The 21,973-nt window shown below is 56.6% G+C and overlaps 3 protein-coding genes and 1 long non-coding RNA gene across 6 annotated transcripts; 2 read left to right on the plus strand and 2 right to left on the minus strand.

Annotated features, from left to right (window-relative positions):
- Positions 1–771: 771 nt before the first annotated feature.
- SP6 (Sp6 transcription factor) lies at positions 772–8,765 on the plus strand. Of its 2 annotated transcripts, none has more exons than XM_072780288.1 (2): positions 772–1,809; positions 5,118–8,765. In XM_072780288.1, the coding sequence occupies exon 2, from the start codon at positions 5,176–5,178 to the stop codon at positions 6,304–6,306; it is 1,131 nt and encodes a 376-aa protein (XP_072636389.1). In that variant the 5' UTR covers positions 772–1,809; positions 5,118–5,175; the 3' UTR covers positions 6,307–8,765. The 2 variants fall into 2 exon arrangements, with proteins under 2 accessions (XP_072636389.1, XP_072636388.1); XM_072780287.1 differs by lacking the exon at positions 772–1,809 and adding an exon at positions 2,836–2,998.
- Positions 1,279–2,773, minus strand: LOC140606620 (uncharacterized). Its single transcript, XR_012008945.1, has 2 exons — positions 2,238–2,773; positions 1,279–1,417 (listed from the first exon to the last, which is right to left on the minus strand). It is a non-coding gene; the product is annotated as an uncharacterized lncRNA (long non-coding RNA).
- Positions 8,766–12,429: 3,664 nt separating the features above from the next.
- On the plus strand, positions 12,430–16,034 carry SCRN2 (secernin 2). 2 transcript variants are annotated; one of them, XM_072780291.1, is made up of 8 exons: positions 12,430–12,551; positions 12,886–13,059; positions 13,289–13,470; positions 14,042–14,241; positions 14,692–14,907; positions 15,034–15,199; positions 15,292–15,472; positions 15,730–16,034. In XM_072780291.1, the coding sequence occupies exons 2-8, from the start codon at positions 12,886–12,888 to the stop codon at positions 15,886–15,888; spliced, it is 1,278 nt and encodes a 425-aa protein (XP_072636392.1). In that variant the 5' UTR covers positions 12,430–12,551; the 3' UTR covers positions 15,889–16,034. The 2 variants fall into 2 exon arrangements, with proteins under 2 accessions (XP_072636392.1, XP_072636393.1); XM_072780292.1 differs by having other exon boundaries at positions 12,451–12,589.
- A 515-nt stretch (positions 16,035–16,549) lies between these two features.
- On the minus strand, positions 16,550–21,959 carry LRRC46 (leucine rich repeat containing 46). Its single transcript, XM_072780293.1, has 8 exons — positions 21,577–21,959; positions 21,372–21,477; positions 19,413–19,521; positions 18,484–18,530; positions 18,102–18,211; positions 17,856–17,925; positions 17,390–17,538; positions 16,550–17,060 (listed from the first exon to the last, which is right to left on the minus strand). The coding sequence occupies exons 1-8, from the start codon at positions 21,584–21,586 to the stop codon at positions 16,693–16,695; spliced, it is 969 nt and encodes a 322-aa protein (XP_072636394.1). The 5' UTR covers positions 21,587–21,959; the 3' UTR covers positions 16,550–16,692.
- Between the last annotated feature and the right edge of the window lie 14 nt (positions 21,960–21,973).

Genomic DNA, 21,973 nt, shown 5'->3' on the forward strand with positions numbered 1-21,973 from the left:
ATCAGAGGCAGAAAGCTAAGCAGGTCAGGAAAGCCAGATGGCTGGGTTTTCTGAGACAACTCTAGTATGAGCCACAGGCAGATTGGAGGGTCTTCGCTCCTGGGGTGAAAGTGGGGTGGGAAGTCTACCATCCAGGGGTTAGATTCCTTTCCCTGTTGTTTTCCAGGGAAGGACGGAAGGAGCCAGGAAGATAAAATAATCTGGTGCCTAGAAAAAAATGGGAGGTGGGGGGACTTATCACTGCACAAGTGTTAGCACCTTAAGAGCAATAGCTTTGGGGTGTCTTGGTGGCTCAGTCCATTAAGTGTCTGCTTTTGGCTCAGGTCATCATCCCAGGAGGGGCCTCAACCTGAGCTGCCCCCCCCCCCCCTGCCTTGGGCTCCCTGCTCACTGAGGAGTTTGCTTCTTCCTCTCCCTCTGCCCTTCCCCCTGCTTGTGCTCTCTCACTCTCCCTTTTTTCCCTTTCTCTCTCTCTCTCTCAAAAAAAAAAAAAAATTAAAAACAAAGAGCAGTAGCTTCAGAGATAGAAGGCCAGTGGGCGGCAGGGAGGAGGAAGGAGGCAGAGAATTAATTAGCCTATGGGTTAAATCACACTTAACACGGGAGTCCAAGTTACAGGCTCCATTCTGGACATGGCTGTGAGTGAACCCAGTGAGCAGAGAGAAAACCATGTTGCTAGAAAGCTGTGGATGTAGCAGGGGCCAGAAAAATCCAGAGCAGTTCTTGGGAATCTACATCACAGGGGTCTGAGGGTCCAGAAGAAGGAAATTCTCGACTGATCATAAAGTACAATCCCTGACATCCCTGGATTGCCTCCAGGCTTCCCAAGCACCTGTCTTTTTTATCCTGCAGGGCAACTGCTCTAACTGCATTTTAACCCAGGAAGAAACTGAGGCTCCAAGCAACCTGACCCACCAGGTCAGCTTAGCAAGTCCAGGGCTGGGGCTAGAATTTAGGTCTACCAACTTCTCGTCCAAAGATCTTGTGACTATTACCTTAATCCAACAAATATTTGCTGGGAACCCACTTATTTAATAATTATAACAGCATCTTTCCGTTGCTTTTTTAAGCTTACCAGGGGACCCAGGGGCTAAGTATTTTAGGTACATCAATTCTTTTATGCTCCAGGAAAGTCTCCCAATTTGAGCTCAGGTTGCCTAGATTGTTTTAGGAAAGAGGGAGATGAACAGAACAATCAGACATTGACCCCAGATGGATATAAGACTGCGGGTTTAGGGGGAAAACCACACATGCAAAGGCTGATTTTCAGGTGGTTCGTGGATTCAGTTTAGTCGTTTATAGTGCACTTCGAGTAGGTCCCCAACGGAAATTCGAGCCGGATCAAGCAATAGTGGAATCGAGGCTGTAGAGGTGAGATTGAATCATCCTAAATTCTGGTCCTGCTGTGCGTAATAGACTGCAAAGACAAAAAACGAAATTTAAAAAGCCGATGGCAAAGCGCACAAGTAAAGTCAAACGGCGCAAAGAAAAAAAAATACGGAAATCGATCAGAATTCCCCTGCAAGAAAGGAGTCCCTTCGGGAGGTCAGCGCGGCGGGTGGAGGAGGCGCCGATCGGAAGGGGAGCCTCGGCTACCCGGGCGCACAGGCCAGTCGGGCGAGGAGGAGGGAGGGACTCTCCTAGTCACTGGCGCTCGATAATCTCGACCAACTGAGACCTTGAGAGAATTTTTTCGGTGGGCGCCCTGAACGCCCCGAAATTTTGCCAGGATATTGCATTGTGTGTGCGTGTATTTGTTTTCCTCAAAGGAATCCCGGAATCTTAAAAAACTTCGCTTTAGAGATTCAGGTGAGAATTGTGCAAGGGGTGGATCAATTCTTTCCAGAAGAGTCCCTACCCAGGGTCATTCAGGCAGGCGCCTAGCCCCAACTTTCAGAGAAGGGAGCGGGGAGGGGGGGGTCGGGGGGGCGCTTAAGGGGTGGCAGGGCGGACGCAAACCGCGCGGCTCCCGGACGCAGGGGTCGCCTATTTGAGAGGTGGACTTAGGGGGCGCTGGCGTTGTTGCCCAAGGGGACATGGGGAGTGAGGGCTGTGGGGGGGGCTGGGAGACGAATAGGGGTAGGCAGACAAGGGCAAGTGGGAGAGCAGGGGAGCGGGCAGAGAAGAGGAGGCCACCCAAAAGGGCGAGTGACCGGAGAGGGAGAGGCAGAAAGCCGGGACGAAAGGCCGGGGGAGGGGTGTGGTGCTGGAGCGAAGCGGCGGGGGGAGGTTCTCACGGCCTAGGCCTGGGGTGCACCCGACACATCCTTGGCGCTCAGTCCGGTTTCCTTTTGCTCTCAGGACCTGGGCAGCGCTGCCCGCCCGGGAGGGTGGGTCCAGCGCCGAGGCAGCAAGCGGCGCCCTGAGGGACGCCCCTAATCACCCCGGGACCCCGCCCCCTTCTCCGGGCCCCCGGGGTCTGAGTCCCGCGTCCCCCGCCAGCCCCCGCCGGCTCCCGGGCAGTTCTGCGCGCGAGGGGCGGGTCTCGGAGCCTGGGAATCGCTCCGCCCAGGACCCCCGCCCGGGGAGCCGAGGGGCCGGGGAGGAGCGAGGGAGGGGCGGGAGGCGACCCGGCATGCGAGCCCGCCCCCTCTCCGCCGGCCCGGCCGCCCCGGCCTCGGGTCCGGCCGAGCCCGCAAGGGTTAAAGGCGGCGGCAGGTGAGGTGGGCGGGGCCGCGGACTCGGGGGAAAAAGGAGCGCAGGGCAGAGGATGAAGGCAGAGAGCGCGGGTGAGTCACGGGCGGAGCTGGCCTCGCTCGCTCGCTCGCTCCCAGGCTCCCGCCCGCCCGCCGCCCTCCCGCCGCCCTCCCGCCGGCCCGCCGCTCCTCCGCCGCCCGCCGCCCGCCGCCCGCCGCCCGCCGCCGGGGCTGGTCGCGGCCCCCGCTTGTCCTCGGCTCCGGCCCCTCGCCGCTGGAGAGCCCGCCGGCGCGCAGGGCCCATGAGCAACCGTCGGTAGCGCGCCAGCCTGCCGAGCCCGGAGCCCGAGCACAGCCTCGAGGTAGGAGCCAGGGTCGGGGCGGCGAGGGGCGCGCGCCCCGGGGATCCTCTCGAAAAGCAGCGCCCCGAACTCGCCGCAGCCCCAGCTGGCCTCGGGGGAGGTGGTCCTAAAGAATCCGAGGAGCTTAGGGCCCCGGCCGAACGACAACTGGGCGGAAGGGCGAGACGGGGGACCGGAGAAACTGGAGCGACTGGGACAACCGGAGGCCTGGGCCCCTGGGGACTGGGAGCACGGAAGCCCTGGCCACCTGAGCGCCGGTGATCGGGAGAGGGAGACGGCGGAAGGGGGAGGAAGGGTGTCTCTACCCGGCTTCCTGCGTCGGGGCGCGGGAAGCCGAGAGTGCGCGCCCTGCTGTCTCCCTTCCCGAAACCTGGCATCCCGAGACTGGGCTCCCTGGCTCTGCGTCGGGAGAGGCCACTCTGGAGCCTGGGTCGTTACCCCCCACGCCAGTCCCTGGGGCAGTTCCCAGACGCCAAAAGCTATTAGGGTCCTAGGCCTCACGGCTCCCGCCCGGCCCCTCCTGGGCTGCCGCGCCTGGGCCCGAGGCTCCATTCCTGCTGCTTCACCCAGTTCCTTTCTTGTGGTAAAGCAGCCGGAGCCTGAGTAGGCGCCCCAGTCCCCCTCTCCCCCCCTCTCCCAAACTACCAGGGCCACTTCTTTGGTCGCAGAGGCCAAAGGTGGTAGGGTCAGCGGAGCGGTGCTTTGGAAAGACGTCCCGGCCCTAAGCCACTGCACCTCCTCCCCCACCATCAGAGAAGGCCAGGCGCACACCTGAAGGACTCACACCTGAAGCACCAGGGCTCCCAGGCCTTAGAGAGAGGTGGTGAGAGAAAGAGGACCTTCAAATCACAGATACGTGGTTAAGAATGAGGTGGACGTCTTTAGGCTCCCCACAATTTAGGGAAAGGGTAACAGACCGGGAATCCAGAGATCTGGTTCACAGAGTACATATTTGTTGATTGAACAAGTAAATGAATGTCTGTTCCAGTCACCTCTCCAAATACTGCCTCAGTTTCCTCTTTTTTTTTTTTTTTTTTTAAATAAGAGGGTTGGCTTGAAGAGTGGTTCTCAACACTTTGCAGCATCTGGGAACCATCTGCAGAACTCCTAAAAATGATCCATGCCTAGAATGCACCCCCTTATATAATCTCTTGGGGTAATTCTTAATTTCTGTGATTCTGGTTTTTCTAGTTCCCCCTTGCTGTCCCTACTTTGACATCCTTTACCGGGGTGACAGTTTTACCTTCCTGAGCTTGTTAGTAAGCTCTTCTCTGGCTGACCCCCTTCCCTGGGAAAGCTGACCCCTCCCAGCTTCACATCTGGGTCTCCCCTCAATTGAAGGAAGGGATGGGTAGCAGCCAGACAGAGCTGGCTGGCGCCAGTGTGGGTCAGGACAGCAGAGGAGGCTTAACTTTCTCTGGTAGGGAGATGTCCCCTGGGAATGGGCACTGTGGCTATACCCGAGGGGGGGTGGGGTGGCGGGGTGAAGTCCTTGCCTGAGGGAAAGGGGTGGGGGCCAGTGTGGAAGGGGATTTGCTAGGGCCATGGCAACCCAGTCAGGCAGAGAGCTGAGGGGAATGGAATGAGGTCTCTTTCTCTAATATCTCAGAACCTGCTTTGGGCTTTGGAAAGTCAGGTCACCTCAAGCTTTGAGTTTCAGAAACAGACCACCACCCTCTCCTCATCTGGAGTCTCCGTCGTCCAGTGGGGTGGCAGCCCATCTGCATGGGGTAAATGCCACTGCCCTTTGCGCCAGCCTGGGCACCTGGGGTGGGGATAGTTTGAGTGCTGTACTGTAGGTGTATCTGACCCACCAGCCTGGGACCAGCCCAACTCTCAGGATTCGTGGAGTCTCCACAGGAGGGATCAGCTAGATGAAGGTAGACTCACCCCCCCATCCTTGGCTGGGAACCTCATACCCTCAACCCTTCCTATGACTCTCAAATTCTGTTTACGAGTCTTTAGTCCCCACTCAGAGGTGCCTTCCTCTTTTTCGCTTGCCGGCCAGCTGCCAGCCCAGCCCAGCGGGAGAGGAGCACTGTGCAGGGAGGGTATCTGAGTTAGGACTAGAAGTGAGTTGGCGACTTTGCTCACTTCACCTCTTCTTTGCCTCCCTTAGGTTCCACTTGAGGTGCTCCTGACCATCCCTGCTCCCTACCCCACCCAGGATCCCGGCAATGCTAACCGCTGTCTGCGGCTCTCTGGGCAGCCAGCACACGGACGCGCCTCACGCCTCCCCACCGCGCCTCGACCTGCAGCCTCTCCAAACATACCAGGGCCACACGAGCCCGGAGGCCGGGGACTACCCCTCCCCGCTGCAGCCTGGAGAGCTGCAGAGCCTCCCGCTGGGCCCTGAGGTGGACTTCTCGCAGGGCTATGAGCTGCCGGGGGCCTCCTCTCGGGTGACCTGCGAGGACCTGGAAAGCGACAGTCCCTTGGCCCCGGGACCCTTTTCCAAGCTCCTGCAGCCGGACATGTCACACCATTACGAATCGTGGTTCCGGCCAACTCACCCCGGCGCCGAGGATGGCTCGTGGTGGGACCTGCATCCGAGCACCAGCTGGATGGACCTCCCCCACACTCAGGGCGCGCTGACCTCACCCGGCCACCCCGGGGCGCTTCAGGCCGGCTTGGGGGGCTATGTCGGAGACCACCAGCTCTGCGCGCCGCCGCCCCACCCACACCCGCACCACCTCCTCCCGGCCGCCGGAGGGCAGCACCTCCTGGGGCCTCCCGACGGGGCCAAGGCCTTGGAAGCGGCCGCGCCGGAGTCCCAGGGCCTGGATTCCAGTCTGGACGGAGCCGCCCGGCCCAAAGGCTCCCGGCGGTCAGTGCCGCGCAGCTCGGGCCAGACCGTGTGCCGCTGCCCCAACTGCCTGGAGGCGGAGCGACTGGGGGCTCCGTGCGGGCCCGACGGGGGCAAGAAGAAGCATTTGCACAACTGCCACATCCCGGGCTGCGGGAAGGCCTACGCCAAGACGTCGCACCTGAAGGCGCACCTGCGCTGGCACAGCGGCGACCGTCCCTTCGTGTGCAACTGGCTCTTCTGCGGCAAGCGCTTCACGCGCTCCGACGAGCTGCAGCGCCACCTCCAGACCCACACGGGCACCAAGAAGTTCCCCTGTGCGGTCTGCAGCCGCGTCTTCATGCGCAGCGACCACCTGGCCAAGCACATGAAAACCCACGAGGGCGCCAAAGAGGAGGCGGCAGGGGCGGCCCCAGGCGAGGGCAAGGCCGGCGGAGCGGTGGAACCCCCCGGGGGCAAAGGCAAGCGGGAGGCGGAGGGCAGCGCGGCTCCCTCCAACTGAGCCCCTCCTGTACCGCTCCCCCCACGCTGGTCTCCCTTGGCGGCGCGAGAGGAGATGTCCCCCTGGGCTGATCGATGCCCGTGGGGGGCGCCTTGTGTACGGGGAGGAGGTGGTTATTTATTGAGGGGGAGAAGAAGGGGTGCGGGGTCAGGGAGACGGGGCGCTAGGGGTTCTTTTAGTCTCTGGGGCTGGACCAGACGTGTTTGACTGGCTGGGCTGGGAGGAGCGGAGCAAAAGCCTCTCTGTCCTCCCCTTCCTCACTACTTCACTCCTGTGCCTCTGCTGGGGGATTGGGGTGGGGTCCCCCTGCCGCGGCTGGAGTGGAGGGCGGAGGGGACCTGCTGGGAGAGACGGCGCGTCCCCGGAGCAGAGGAGTGGGGCCGCCGCGGGCGCTGGGGGTAGCTGCCTGGACACGTCCTCAGCGCCTGGGAACCGGGACATAAAAGCGCCTCTGGACCCGCCCTGCGGCCCAGGTCCCTTTCATCCCCCCTTATAGTGCTTCTATCCCCATGGTTTCCCCAGGGAAAGCCAAGGTGGAGTGGGGGAGACAGGGGTCCCCCTTCGGGAGGGGTCTCTATCTGGTTGGGAGGGTTGTTGCTGTAGAAATAAATCCTTTGATGTGCCTCCTGATTAACCCTTCCAAACCCACTCTGATGGAGCCATGAAGGAAGAAGGGGAAGAGGCCAGAACCGCAGACAGCTTCCCAGCCAGAGCGGTGGGGTGGAGAGAGCTAGACTGGGGGGAGGAGCACAAAAAGGCCCCTTCTAAAATGAGAGAAATAGATTTGGTGGGAACTAACTAATGGAAGGAACTAACCCCTTACCTCTCTAACTCGGATTCAGTCCTTAATAACTCATGGTTTTTTTGTTTTTTTTTTTTTGAAAAATAAAGTTCAGTATAGTTCCCACTCCCCACCTGCTACTTGATCTAGGTTTTCAAGGCAACCAGAAACCCCAGCCCCCACTCTAGCATTGATGTAGTTCCTCGTCCTGGGTCCCCTCAATCATTTGCCGTTCCCGTAGGGACAGAAGGAAAAGGGTTACCTTGGTTGTCTGGGAAGTAGGTGGGGTGTCCCAGTGGAGGGACATCCAGTGGTCCCCACTCAGAGTGGAGGACTCTGCCCCTGCCCAGCCATCTTCTGTTCACTGAGAAGCTAAGGCTCACCCTTCCTTTTCTCTACCTTCTCCTTTCTCTATTGCCCTGCAAGCCTTGCCCCTCCTGTAGGGTGTGTGTTAGGGGGCTCCTTTCTCTCCATCTCAATTCCGGCCAGGGGGACTCCCCTTTCATATGAAGGAGGTGTTCTCCCACTGGAAGGGGTCTGCCTTCTGAGGTGATGTCCAGAAAGCTATCCCTGTCCCCTCCTTTAGATGCTAGAAATACATCCTGGTTGTGATCTTGGAGTGGGGGCTGGGGAAAGCCTAGCAGGGGTGGGGCCAGGCAAAGGGAAGGAAGCAGATAGGGGTAAGGATCTGGAACTGGTAGCCTTTTCCAGGCTAGAGGTAGAGGCTGTAAGATTGTCTCTGACCTCCCCTGATCCCTTGCCCCTCTTTCTCCACCCAGAGCCCTATGTGAGGATTAGTTGTGTATTGATTTTTAAGTTATAAGCAAAAGGTATTTTATTTAATATTAGGGCATGTGTGTGTGCATGTTGTTTGTACCTGTATGTGTGTATGTGTGTGTGTATGTGTGTTTCTCTACTGAGCCTGGGGTCTCCAGCTGGAGAGACCCCACCTTGTTCACCTGTCCAAGGTCCTAGGACTTAGGCCCACAGTGTCTCTTTCTCCCTTGGGGATGCTGGAGCCCAGTCCCAGGACTGGGAGCTAAAAGGGAAGTAGGTTTGGGGTCTGGGTAGGAATATGCATTTGTGTAGAAGGGAGCCCTTCTTAAAAGGGACAGGGTGACTCTCCCTGAGAGACTCATGGGCCTGGGGTAGTTTAAGAAATTATGTTCTTTCTTTTTGCTCCCTCTTTACCCTACCTCTTGCTACCCCAACCAGAGGTCCCTTTCCTTGCTGAGAGGGTTGGGGACAGGAGAGAGTTGGCAGTGCCTGCAGGTTGCCGGGCCAGGTGGGGGGGGGGGGGAGAGGGAGGACACTATGGGTGTAGGATGCCTTTCTCCACCCATCGAAACCAGCCACCCCCTCCCTGTGCCACCAGGACAGCCCTCCTCAGTGACCATTCTAAAGGGAACTCCAGAATGGGTGTTGGGGCTGGGGGGGTACTGGTGTTGCCCCTGTGGAGGACTTGAGCTCTCAGGATGCAGGTGAGGGCTTTGGATGGGTTTTCTTCTGCTCCCCCCCTTTATAGATCTAGGTTGCTTGGCTGTCTGCCCCCTTCTAGGCAGCCCCCTAGAGGAGAAATGTAGGATTTTTTCCTTTAACTGCTGTGAACCCACTTTGGGGGGTGAGGAGGAGGAAGAAACAGCCTGTTTTTTATGCCATAATAAAGTCATCAACCACATCATTGCTTCATTTGTCTTCAGCTCTGGTTTCCTTTTTGACTCAGTGTCCCTCAGTGGTGAGGACCAGGCCGGGCTGCAGGGTGGGGTGGACACTTCCCTTTGATCCCGCAGCTCTGCTGCAGCCTCTCCTCCCTTTGTTTGGGGCAAAGCGGAGCTGATTGAAGGGACAGATCCTTACCGGGAGGTGGCTGGTGCCCGGGGGAGGGAGGAGCTCCCTCAGGGTTGATCACTGGGCTGACAGTCCCTCCCTGGGGATGAGAAGGTTCTAGATATTTCCTTCCTCCTCCACACATAAGCCCCCTCTTTCCCCTCCCCTGTCAAGAACGCCGGTTCCCTGCCTCTCCGGGAGAGAGCCAACCTCCCTACTCAGTCACCCCACCCCCGTGGGGGTGTGATGGGTCCCTCTGGCTGTGAGTGAGGCGGGGGTGACTGGCAGTGATTTCTTCACCCAGGATGATCCCTATCAGGGACAAGGCGATGAAAGGCAGCCAAGATATCTGATGGGCTCCCGCCCAGCTGGAAAGTATGAGGGAAGGATCCTCCTGCAACTCCCAGCTAGAGGGCCTGCCACAGTTACACAAACAGTGCTCACGAACGAATGCACCCGCACTGGACCCACCGGGTGGCCAGGGATGTGCAGAAACGCCCATGTGTACGCACTTTCCTGGGCTGCCCAATGCCTGCTATGCGGCTGGGGCCTAATTCGGGTGAAATGAATAAAAGACCTCAGGAGACCAGAGGGTGAAGCTAGGAAGGTCGACAGAGGAGCCATTTGGCTAGAAAGGGGCAGGTCGAGTATTGCGTCCTTTCACCGTCCCAGCCTACATTTTGACCACAATTCTTATCTTCACTAGTGGGATTCCTGTTTCCCCCACTCCACCCCTAACCCAATTTCCTGGAGCCAAATCTGGTACCCAATTGGCTCATCCCATCACATGCTTGGGAGAATCTGGGGTCACAAAAGTTAAGGCCATTTGGGGATGGGGAGTATCAATGATTCAGGGCTTACAGATAGACGCAGACTGATTTTATGGGGAGTAGTTATTTGCTTTCTTTTGCTCCCAGAGTTAGAAACCTGAGAGGAGGAGGGGCAGGCATATACTCCGGTGACCTGGTGCCCGCCCCACTCCGTGGGGCGCCTCTTTTGTCTTCCTACTTCTGGGGGAGTTAGACCCCCAGGAACCTGATGAGCCTTTTCTTCCTTTAGCCCATCGCTGCCCCCAGGGACAAGAGGGCAGCTGTGGGGCCGGCTGGGCCTGTCTGGGCAGGGCTGGGGCCACCCCTCCTCCCCTTGCAGCTCCTCCTGCTGACCTGCATTCTTAGCGGGGGCCTTTGGTGGGGCTCTGATGTTTGCTCACTGGCTCACATTGGCAGTAATGCTGCTTGGCTGGCCTACCCCCCACCCCCCAGGGAACCCAAGGCCACCACTGACCCCTCAGATCTGGCACCCCCAGTGGGACGATCCTAGAGGGACCAGGAAGGAATTAGGGAACTCAGGCCATGTGGCTGACCCTTTGGGCAACCTCTCTGAGTGGCCACCTCTTCTCTTGGGAGGTGGGAGTATAGGCTCACTAGGATGGGTGAGTGAAATCAGGAATGAGAAAGTGCCCAAGGAGCAGGCAGCCTGGGAACTGCCGCCTGGGGCTGCGCTGTGGCCCACAGACACATGCTTCTCCTGCTGCCCGTTCGTGCCCCACAGCGGGCAGCTAGGGAAGTGCAGGAGGGAGGCCAGGTTGGCTGCAGGCCGCTTTGGGAGCTCACGTCTGTCAGCGCGCAGCCTTGACATTTGCTTCTGGAATGACCTCCAACAGCAACCACATGACACCTCCCCAACAGCACACCTGAACCAATCTTCACTTTCCATTAATTCTGGTGAGCTCGGGCACCTGGGTGGCTCAGTGGTTGAGTGTCTGCCTTTGGCTCAGGTCATGATACCGGGGTTCTGGGATCCAGTCCCACATCGGGCTGCCTGCAGGGAGCCTGCTTCTCCCTCTGCCTCTGTCTCTGCCTCTCTCTGTGTGTCTCTTTATTTATTTAAATAAAATCTTAAAAGAAAAATTCTGGTGACCTCGACAGCTCAGCATCTTAGCAGTATGGGTTTGAAAAACATCTCAGGAACCAGTCTAGCTGTTTTCACCTGGTAGAGGGCATCTTAGAGTCACCTATGGGGTTTCTCAAGACATCCCCACTAACTCTCCAACACCCCACCAAGTTATGTCCTTGGTGGCGCATTAGAGCAGTGCTTCTCAAACTTTACACTGGGGGTGTTAACATGCAACTTCTGATTCAGTAGGTCTGAGGTGCGGCCCAAGATTCTGCATCTTTTTTTAAAAGATTTATTTATTTGAGAGAGAGAGAGGGGTGGGGGTGTGGGCTGAGGGAGAGAGAAGCAGATTCCCTGCTAAGTGCGGGGGCCCACTGGGGGCTCAATCTCAGGACACTGACATCATGACCAGAGCCGAAATCCAGAGTCAGATGCTTAACTATTGAGCCACCCAGGTGCCCTAAGATTCTGCATTTTGAACAAGCTTCCAGGTGATGCTGATGCTGGCAGGTCATGGACACTGAGTAGCAGAGTATGAAAGTATGATGTTGTGCAGTGGGGGTTGTTGTTGAAAACTCATCCCTCCCCTCCACTCCCCACCCGTGATTGAGAACCACAGATCTAGCTCAATGCTGTCATTTTGCCATTGGGGAAACTGAGGCCCTCAAAGAGTAAAATGACCTGCCCAAAGAGACCCTGTAGATCCATAGCAGAAGCAAGATGAGATGCCAATGTTCTGAGTTCCAGGTGATGCTCTTTGTGCCTCCAGCCCAGCTTCTAAGTCAATTCTTCTCTGTTAGGGGCAGTCCCCCTTTTGAAAGTAAAGCCCAGAGGCAGCTCCCTCCTCAGGGACAGTTTCCTCTTCAGAATCAGCCTTGGATACCTATAGGCAATTAGGAAACATCTCAGATTTCAGATCCCCCAACAGCCTTATCTGGTACATCTGCCCACAATCTGCCTCCTGGGAAAGCTTTGGCTCTCATTCTCATCCCAGGAGTGACCCCATGCTGGGATGCTGTGCACACCGCCCCCTGCTCCAAGCAGCAGCCCTGATGGGTTGGCAGGATGGATGTGTGGGAGAAGTAGATAATCTGCAGTATCTCTCCCGTCCCCATTCCTGGAGGGTTCCACAGAGCAAAAAGGTGAAATGCATTTGCTTAAATGCTGGTTATGGAGATAGTTTATAGAGGAAAATGACCCAGAAGGCAGAACATTTGGGATCAGAGTCCACTCACACACTAACATGTGCACCCTTGGCTAAGACTTCTTTGCTGTTACAGTTTCACTACATGTAAAGGCAACTACATGTAAAGCCCAACGTGGGACTCGATCCCGAGTCTCCAGGATCAGGCCCTGGGCTGAAGGCAGGCGCTTAACCGCCGAGCCACCCAGGGATCCCTCTTTCCTCTCTTTTCACGTGGGCTCCTTTCCACCCCAGCCTCCGCTCCCCACAGTGGCCCCATTGGAAGCCCCCCCCCCCCGCCCCCCTTCATCGCAGGCTCAGTCCCGCCTGAAGGGGCGCCGCGAAGGGCCGGCGGCCTAGCGCGGGTTCCGAGGCCGCTCGGCTCCAAGAAGCGGTGCCGGCGCGCGCCCTGGTGGAAAGCCGGGGAACTGCGGCCGCTGGTTCCGGTTCCGCCCCCCGGGCCAAAGCCTTCCAGGTCACCTGCGAGCCTCCGCCCAATGACCTGAAGCGGAGGCGGTGGCGCTCGGGACTGATCTGGGGATCTTGCAGGGAGGGAGGGTGAGGGGCACGCCGCCGTATTGGGGAAGCGAGAAAGGGTGGGTAGAAGAGGGGCGTGGGACTCCTGGGGAGGCGGGGTACGAGGGAGGGGGTCCCGCCACTGCCTCGGGGCGCCGGGCTCTGGGTGGGGCAGGGCCCTGGGAGCGTGCGCTCGAGTGAGCCGTGCCTCTGCCGCGCACACCGTACATGCAGTGTGTGTGCGGTGCTGAGCGTCCGGAACCCCACACGTGTCTGTTTACACGTGGTGGGAGAGGGGCTCCCAGGGGCTGAGCCCTGGCCAGGGTGGTGGAGAGGTAGCACCAGAGGGACAAGCTCATCTCTACCATCTCCCCAGATGGCTTCGTGTGCCCCGGACAGCCCGTGTTCCTGCGATTGTTTTGTGTCTGTACCCCCGGCCTCGGCCATCCCAGCGGTGATCTTTGCCAAGAACTCTGACCGGCCCCGGGACGAGGTGCAGGAGGTGGTGTTTGTACCAGCAAGCACGCACGCCCCTGGGAGCCGCCTCCAGGTGGGTTAGGCCTTATGGGAGTGGCAGAGGTGTAGCAGATCCAGACATTCTGCTAAGACCTTGCTCCTCTGCTGCTCACACCCAGAAAACTGCCACAGGTGGTGGAAAGAGCATGACTTTCTAGTCTCCCGAGCTGGACTTAGCCTATTGTTGAACCTCCTCCTCTGTAAAGTGGGAAGAATAAAACCCTTTCTGAGTGGACTCTCCCTTTCTCCTTCCTTACCTGCAGTGCACCTACATTGAGGTGGAGCAGGTGCCAAAGACTCACGCTGTCATCCTGAGCCGCCCTTCTTGGCTGTGGGGGGCGGAGATGGGCGCCAATGAACATGGTGTCTGTATTGGCAATGAGGCAGTGTGGACCAAGGAGCCGGTTGGAGAGGGGGAAGCGCTGCTGGGCATGGATCTGCTCAGGTGGGGACCCTGCCCTCCCTCATCTGGAGTCTGAGAGCTGAGTACTGACTCAGGGGGCCCCTCCTCCAAGCCAGGTTCCCAAGGGCCTCCAGCTTTTTGTCCCCATTGCCATCACCAGAGAGGCTGCCCTTGCTTCTCCCTTCTCCTGGTCCCACCTCCAGTCCGGTAAGGAGCTCCCAAATGTGGACACTTCTGTGCCTCTCCTGGCCCCAAAACAGGGCAGTGGTTTCAAATTTCTTTTTTCAATAGAAGTGCTTTCCCTCCACCACCACCCCCAAAATGAAATTTCATATGGAGTCCCATTTTAAAAAACCAATAAAGGCAGAGCAGCTCTGGTTGAAGAGAGGCTGGGGGACTCAGTGAACTTCTCTGAGACTGTTTCAGGCCTCTTCATGGGACCCTCAGAGCAGAGCTTGAAAACCACTGGCCTAACTGTGCTTAATACAATTACCGTTAGCAGATTGTTTATGTGACTTGGGCCTCTCCGGGCTCCTTCTGTCCACTGGAACTTCTGTCTCCAGCTGCTGACACCTTATTGCCCTTCTGTTCCCTGCACCTCTCTTCATACCAGGCTGGCTTTAGAACGGAGCAGCTCTGCCCTGGAGGCCTTGCGTGTGATCACGGGCTTGCTGGAGAGCTACGGGCAAGGGGGCAGCTGCCGGGAGGACCCCACGCCGTTCTGCTACCACAACACTTTCCTGCTGGCTGATCGGACTGAGGCATGGGTGCTGGAGACAGCAGGCAGGCTGTGGGCTGCACAGAGGATCCAGGGTGAGAGCCTGGCCCTGGGGCTTGCCTCCTTGAGGTGTCCCTTTTTGTCAGCCTTGGGAGCAGGTGGGATGGATGCAGGGCAGGGTGGATCCAGGTGCAAGCCTCTTGGATAGGAGGCACACCCAAGGAGGTAGGAGATGAGCCCACTGGGGGGACTTTTCTCCCCCCTCCCTTCACTTGCTTAGGTCCTCTTGTGCTCTAGCCTCTTGTGCCGCTTCCTCTGGGGTGCCTTCCTGGACTCCCTGGCAGTCAGGTTTCCCCCTTCTAGGCAAGCAGGTGCCTCCTCATTGCACTCATCACAGCTGTGAACTCACATTTATTTCTGTGATCCTTTTTTCTGTCTGCCTCCCCGTGAGGGCAGGGCTGATCTCTTCCCCACCATGGTTTGGGCACCTGGCATAGCATAGGTGCTTAGTGATCAATGAGCCACCCCCCCCACCTCCTCCACAGAGGGGGCCCGCAACATCTCCAACCAGCTGAGCATCGGCACCGACATCTCGGCCGAACACCCGGAGCTGCGGACCCATGCCCTGGCCCAGGGCTGGTGGGGTGGGCAGCACCCTTTTGACTTCGCTCAGGTCTTCTCCCTGACCCGGCAGCCTGTGCGCATGGAGGCGGCCAAAGCCCGCTTCCAGGCCGGGCGGGAGCTGCTGCGGCAGGAGCAAGGTCAGTGAGGGGAGGTGGCAGGGAGGGCCGCAGCGGGGCTGCCTTCTCTCCTCCCCCACGGCTCTGGCCCAAGGCCAGGGTCCCCCCTTCTGCCGCGGCGGCCCCTCAGCCTGTGCTCCTTCGCAGGGGGCCTCACGGCGGAGGTGATGATGAGCATCCTCAGGAACAAGGAGAGTGGCATCTGCATGGACTCTGGAGGCTTTCGCACCACGGCCAGCATGGTGTCCATCCTGCCCCAGGATCCCACACAGCCCTGCGTCCACTTCCTCACTGCCACACCGGACCCATCCCGGTAACACAAATGAGGCTGGGGAAGGCAGAGGGCCAGGCAGGGGACCTGCGGGGATGTGACAGCCTCTGCTCGTTCCATCTCTGTCCCATCAGGTCAGTGTTCAAACCGTTCATCTTTGGGGCGGGGGCGGCCCAAGTCCCCCAGGTGCTGTCCCCCACTTTTGGAGCACAGGACCCTGTTCGGACCCAGCCCCGATTCCAGACTCAAGTGGATCGCCGGCACACCCTCTACCGTGGACACCAGGTGGCCTTGGGGCTGATGGAGAGTGACCAGGTAACCCCCAGGGAACGGGCTACTCTGGGGGCATGATGCACTTCTTGCACCCCCAATTGGGACTCTGGAAATATGAGGGGACCTGGCAGTTGGGGAGAGACTCTAGAGCTGGGGAGAGGAGTCTGCCTTCAGAGCTAGCTGCCCAGGAGAATGTCTGGTACCCTGTCCTTTCTCCCGCTTGTGGGGGGAGGCAGGTATCTTCCCTCTATCTGGAGGGAAGCCTGTCCCGGGGACTCATGTCCACCTTTCCTGGGCAGGATCAGGGGCAGCAGCTCCGGCAGAAGCAGCGGGATCTGGAGCAAGAAGGCCTGGAGGCTGCACGGGGGCTGCTGTCCGGGGAGTGGGCTCCACCTGCAGAGAAGCTGGGTGCCCTCTTCCAGGCCTTTGTGGAGAGGGAGAGCCACGTATATGCCTGAGCACCACGGCTCCTCCTGGGCTAGGGTGTGCACAGGACCCCTGGGGTAGGGTAGTAGGATCAGCACAAGCCTTTCACTCCCCTCAGCCTCGTTCTGGGCAGCCAGCTCGGCCTTTGCCCAAATAAAGTACGTTATTTTCCTGGTCAGTGGACTTGATCCCAGGTGTAGCGGCGGTGGGAGAGTCAAATGAGGGCGAAGGGCAGCCCTGAGCTGACTACAAGGCCTCTGGTTGTCTTGCTGGGCAGCACAGTCTTCTCACTTGGGTGATCGGGAACAGATGGAGAAAGTTGTGGAAGGAGCCCTTGAGAGGTGGCCTCCCCAGGTGTGTGAGTGGGTGTGCACAAGAGTTCATGCCTGGCATAATATGGGGCTACTCTTTAGGGAGAATTAGAACCACGGGTTTTTGGTCCCTGGCTTGAACCTTGGAAGGGCTCCCTAAGAGTGGCAGTGAGATGTGGCCTCTGTAAGATGGCATCTTCCACAAGGTGATGCCCACTCAGTACCCAGGAAGCCAGGTGGGGACCCGAAGTGCGCCAATTCTTGAGGTCGTTCCCAAAAGGTCAGAAACTTGTTCTTTAGAATCAGGTCCTGTATTTCTGTGACTCCCCCTGCCTTGACTGCTTGCTTCCCTTGAGATGCTTCCAATGACATAAAAGACATATTTGGGGCCTGGAAACATTTTACTGAGATAGGTTTCTGCCACAGGTGAGGGGTCAGAGAAGGAGGGGAGGCCCCACTTCATGCCCTGTTCTTCCCCATCCCTTGTTCCCCTGGTACTGCTGATAAGGCTAGGCTGTATGTACTTCATTTCTTGATTCTCTTGGTCACAGTTTTGTTTGTGCCAGGGGCCCCAGCCAGAGAGGCCTTAGGGACTAGGGCTGCTCTGGTCCCCTTCTTTGCCTGAGTGATGCTTTGCTGGCTGGAAACCAGCGGGCAGAGTTTCCTGGTGGCAGAGGTAGCTTGTGACAAGGAAGTGGGCTTGGGGGATGTCTCCTTCCTTTGCCTGGGAGTGACAGAAGGACTGCTGTCCCTTGCCATGGGCTCCCCAGGCAGCTGGGGGAGGTCAGTGAGGGCGGGCTTTGTCTCCATCCTCAGAAGGTGCTCGGTCAGGGCTGCCTGCTGCCTGCGCTCCTTGTGTCTGCTCATCTCCTGCTCTAGCTCCTTGAGGAAGCCTGTGAGGGACCAAGGCAGCGGATAGTAATGGAGGCCCAGGCTTGGCAGGAAGGCCCCTGGAAGGGAGGTCTCTGGTTCCCTGGGCAAACTAACCCTCTGCTGTCCCTCATGGGGAGGGGTTCGGGGTTGGGGGCTGAGGGCTGGAGGTGGGGAAGGACAAGTCACTCGCATGCCAGCTTGTCCTGGCTGCACTGTCCTTTTCTGGCCCAGATGCTGATCTGGGCTTGGGGCTGCCTCCCTAGCTGCCACAGCCATCTTAGCTTCCCCAGTGGCACACAGGCCAGAGCTGAGTTCTAGGGAGGGTGCAAGTCTGGGAAAGCAGGGCCACCTCGCTCTGTGCAGAATGGGCTGCTCAGCTCTGGGAACTCCTCATCCTCATCGCCTGAGGCTTCATCTTCCTCATCCAAGGTCCAGCGCTCTACCACAGGCTGCTTGTCCAGGTCCAGGAGCAATGGCAGGGCTTCTGTCACCAGCTCCCTGCAGTGTGGAAAGAGCAGAGGCCACCCAGGAGAGCACCCATGAGTGAGGAGCCTGGGAGGATGTGCAGACACAAGCCACAGCAACCACATTGGGAGGGGTGGTGTTCATGAGCTGGGAGATAGGGGTGCAGTCAGCCCCAGAGAGCTAAGTGTTGGCTTCATGTGGACCCCTGGGGGTGATGTGAGCTGGGGTGGTGGAGGAGGAGGTGCCGTGGATGGTGATCCCAGGTGTGCAGGCCGAGAGGGACCCATGTGGAGTTAAGAGGGGGAGCTCAGCCATCACCCCTTTTCTTCTCACCCTTAGGTCCTCCTCACCTGTACCCATCCTGGTTGGTGCAGCTGTTTCCAGTCAGGTTGAGGATGAGAAGGCTCTGGGGGAACTCATCTGTATGCACCAGAGAGGGGGAGGAAAGTACCATATCCACCTTCTGGCCCAAAGCCACTGCCTCTTTGTACAGTCTCTCCAGACTCCTAGAGGCTGTGCTGCCAATGCAAGCATAGGGATATGGTGGCAGAGAGGGGGGAGGCTTATCCCGTGAGCCAGGGCCAGGGCATTCTTACCCAGCTTCAGTGTTTCTATCAGGTTCTCAGAAAGGTCCAGAAACTGGAGATGTGGGAGGTCACGGAGGTTTTCCACCTGCTTGATTTGGTTTCCTGCCAGAGACAGGAAGCTGCAGGGGGAGGGAGGGGCACAGAGACAGAGCTGAATCACAGAACTACCAGAGGAAGGGAGGAGGGCACCAGGTACCCGGCAACCCTGGTTAAGCAGCCTGATGACAAGTGGGGACACATAGCCTCCCAGGTGAGGGAAGCAGAGTGAGGCTTGCTGCATCCTCAGCGGACAAGACATTAGGTTAGGAGAGGTCTGAACCAGTTCTCTGGGGGCATTACCAGGTTTCCCTCCCTACCCCCTACCCCAGGCCTGAGCCCTGACACCACATACCGCAAAGAGGGGATACAGGCCAGGTTCTCAATTCGCTGGATCTTATTCTGCAGAAAGCAAAAGAGTTAGGGAAACCGAGTAGACCATGTCTACTTGCGCAGCTGGAGAGCTGGCACTTTGGGAATGACCATCCTGCTCCCTGAACTGGTTCTCACCACCTGGGGATGATCTACTTTTTCTCGTGGATGATAAAGGGTATAAACTTGGGGTTAGCTAAACTTCATTTAAGTATACCGTGCTCACCCCACAGCTGAAGAAGGACCTAGAAATCAAGAAAGAAGCCAAGGGGCCATGGGGAAATACAAAAGGCCTTGGTGGTGGCTTATGCACACACGGGGAGTAATGAATATATATTATTTTGATTTGTGAAGTTTCTGTGGGGAAAAGTTAAAGGAGCTGGGTATATTCAATGTGGAGGAGACTGAAAATCAGCCAGTCAACCAGCACCACCAAACAATCTTCAAGATTATGAAGGATGCAGAGGAATCTTCTGGTTCCCTCTTCCACTTCTTCAAAACAGGAAATGGGCTCGAGCTATATAATGCAAGAGATTTAGGGTAGACACCAAAAAGAACTTCGAGACCAAGAGAAGTGTCTGACAGTGATTCAAGAGCATTCTCAGAATCTCTTTCGGGAAGATAGGTTTTTCAATTCAAGAGAATTCCTGATTCATCTGGGAACAGTTACTTTCTTTTTTTCTTTAAGACTTTATTTTTAAGTAATCTCTACACCCAACATGGAGCTTGAATTTACAAACCCAAGATCAAGAGTCACATGCTCCACAGATGAGCCAGCTGGGTGCCCTATCTGGGAAAAGTTTCAATGAATGTCTGCCTACCTGAACGCCTGGGAATGGGCAAGATGACCTGATTGGTTGCTTTCAGAATTAAACAGACTAAGGGGGGAAAGGGCAGGAGGCAAGAAGTTACCGCTTGCAGATAAAGGCTGTGAAGTTTCTGCAGGCCCTCGAGGTTCCCAATAGTGGTAATCCCCTCCCGGTCCAGGCGGACAGTCTGCAGTTCAGCAAGAGTGTGAAACCTGGAAGAACGGCCAGCAGATGTTTTAACACAGCGCCACTTCTGTGGCATCTCTGCAGGGAAGATGGGGTGGGGGGAGGTGTTTCAAGCTAAGTGGCTTTGATGGTATGTCAGGAACAATTTCTTGGTTCATGTGGCAGTGTCCAGCTCATGAACTGGGTTGACCTGGAGACCTGGATCTTGGTCAGTAGCACTGAGATGGATCAGAGGGTGAGAGGAGTAGGGCCCTTCAGGGAAATGGGTGATAAGCAGCTTATGGGTTCCTGGAGAGACTCAGAGGCAAGGAAAGCCTTCGTTGGGCCAGCGCAGATGGTGGAAGCAGGGGCCAGGGAAGATAAGACAATCTCTGCAGGAGGATCCTTCCTCATTTCCCTTTGAGTGGCCCATGGAAGGAAAAGCACTTGTTCCATTCACTCATTCATTAATTCCACAACATTTAATAAGTGCCCACTAGAGACAAATGAGTGTCCCTGCCCATCAGTGTTAGGGAAGCAGGCAAAACATACATAAATTCATTCATTCATTTATGTTTTTATTTATTTATTTGAGAGAGAGAGAGAGAGAGAAAGGACGAGCAGAGGGAAGAGGCAGAGGGAAAGGAAGAAGCAGGCTCCCCACTGAACAGGGATCCCGATGCAGGGTTCAATCCCAGGACCCTGGAGTCGTGCCCTGTGCCAAAGACAGACGCTCAACTAACTGAGCCACCCAGGCACCCATAATTTTATTTTTTATTTTTATTTTTTAAAAGATTTCATTTATTCATGACACACACACACACACACAGAGGCAGAGACACAGGCAGAGGGAGAAGCAGGCTCCACACAGGGAGCCCCATGCGGGACTCGATCCCAGGTCTCCAGGATCACGCCCTGGGCCGAAGGCGGCACTAAACTGCTGAGCCACCCAGGCTGCCCTAATTTTATTTTTTTAAAGAGTGAGTCAATATATTTGCAAATAACATATCTGATAAAAATACTGTACCATAGCATACAAGTGATTCAAAATTCAGTAATACCATTGCAAATAATACACAAATGATATATTCATATTATTGCTTAGATATAAAACCAAGAAAAATAAAAGCACATGTTCATACAAAGCATTAGACTTTTCTAATAATGTCCCTAGTAGCTTTACTTCCAACAGTGTAAAACTAGAAACAATCCAAATATTCATCAACACTATGGTATAGCCATATGGTTCAATCTTACTCATCAGTAAGGCATTCATTATTAATATATCAGGCCAAACATTTACAACAAGTGGATGACAGACACAAATACAAGGCACTAAGGGAGTACATGGACTGTGCAGTGAGTCCTGAATAGGGGAACAGGCAATGCTTCCTGGAGGAGATGACCTATAAGTGGGAGTTAGCCAGGAAGGGGAGAAGGGGAAGAGGAGAAGCATTTCAAGCAGAAGGAAATAAGGATGAAAAGGGAGCAGGCGTCGACTCATGCTAAGGCATTTGGATTTTATTCTGGAAGTACTAGAGAGGCAAGGAAGGCTCTATCAGGGAGTGCCCAATCAGATTTGTCATTTAAAAGGATTGCTTTGGCAACAGTATGGTGAGTCTCCACTGAGGGCAGGGAGACTAATTAAAAGTTAGTTGAAAAAAAAAAAAAGTTTGTTGAAAGGTGATGGCTTAAGGGCTTCATTTAAGGCAGTTGAGTGGGCACGGTAAAAAGAATAATGTTTAAGGAGGCAGAATCAATTGGATATTACCACTGATTGGATGCGTGGAGTAAGTAAAGAGAGGGACGAAGATGAGTTGACAACCAGTACAGCTCAGGGGACTGGTCATCCTGTTTCAATCGTCCAGCACCCCTTTCTTACCCCCCGGGCACTCACATCTTCTCCGACAGATCCTCATCCTCAGGGAAGGCCAAGTTCCTCTTAGTGATAAGGGCTTCGGTAATGCACACGCTCCCTTCCTCTGGACTCTGGGCAAGCTTAGCTGTGAACAGATTGGTCCGATTGTTCCATTTCCTTATTCTTGGAAGCCTGACCCTACCGTTATCCAACTGTTCTACCCGTCACCCAGTCCCCTACTCACCTCCGGGCATGATCTAAAGGCTACTGGCCTGGCACAGGAAGAGAACTAAGGGAGGCCAACCAACTTGAACCACCTCCGGGATGGCGGAACTCAGGATGGTAGCAGGCGAGAGAAGCTCGGAGACTCGAGGGACGAGGGGAGGTGGCTAATTCAGAGCCAATTAATGAGGTGGGGTAGAAGACAAAAGTAAATCGAGGCGGGAGCTCTAGAGTGTTTTGAGGGGTGCGAAGGGGTTTGCAAACCTGGCGGATTGTGGGTAGAGAGAGTGGCGGGTGCGGATGGAGAGGAAAGAGCCGAGCTCAACGGGCAGAGCGTCGTTGCTAGGAGACTGGACGCCAGGTCGGGCGCCGGGGCCGGCGGGCTCAGCGCATGCGGATTACTGCTCCGGCCGGCCGCT

The sequence above is a fragment of the Canis lupus genome, chromosome 16 (genome assembly GCF_048164855.1).
Source record: "Canis lupus baileyi chromosome 16, mCanLup2.hap1, whole genome shotgun sequence".
Taxonomy (NCBI): Eukaryota; Metazoa; Chordata; class Mammalia; order Carnivora; family Canidae; genus Canis; species Canis lupus.

Bases quoted from the DNA above. Each gene is read 5' to 3' on its own strand.
- SP6 (XM_072780288.1), top strand. From the start codon at position 5,176: ATGCTAACCGCTGTCTGCGGCTCTCTGGGCAGCCAGCACACGGACGCG.
- SCRN2 (XM_072780291.1), top strand. From the start codon at position 12,886: ATGGCTTCGTGTGCCCCGGACAGCCCGTGTTCCTGCGATTGTTTTGTG. The intron at 13,471-14,041 runs GTGGGGACCCTG...TCTTCATACCAG, and splicing joins CTGGGCATGGATCTGCTCAG to GCTGGCTTTAGAACGGAGCA. The intron at 14,242-14,691 runs GTGAGAGCCTGG...CCTCCTCCACAG, and splicing joins GGCTGCACAGAGGATCCAGG to AGGGGGCCCGCAACATCTCC.
- LRRC46 (XM_072780293.1), bottom strand. The intron at 19,522-21,371 runs GTGAGTGCCCGG...CCGTTCTTCCAG, and splicing joins GAGGATCTGTCGGAGAAGAT to GTTTCACACTCTTGCTGAAC. The intron at 18,212-18,483 runs GTATGTGGTGTC...CTCCCCCTGCAG, and splicing joins GCCTGTATCCCCTCTTTGCG to CTTCCTGTCTCTGGCAGGAA.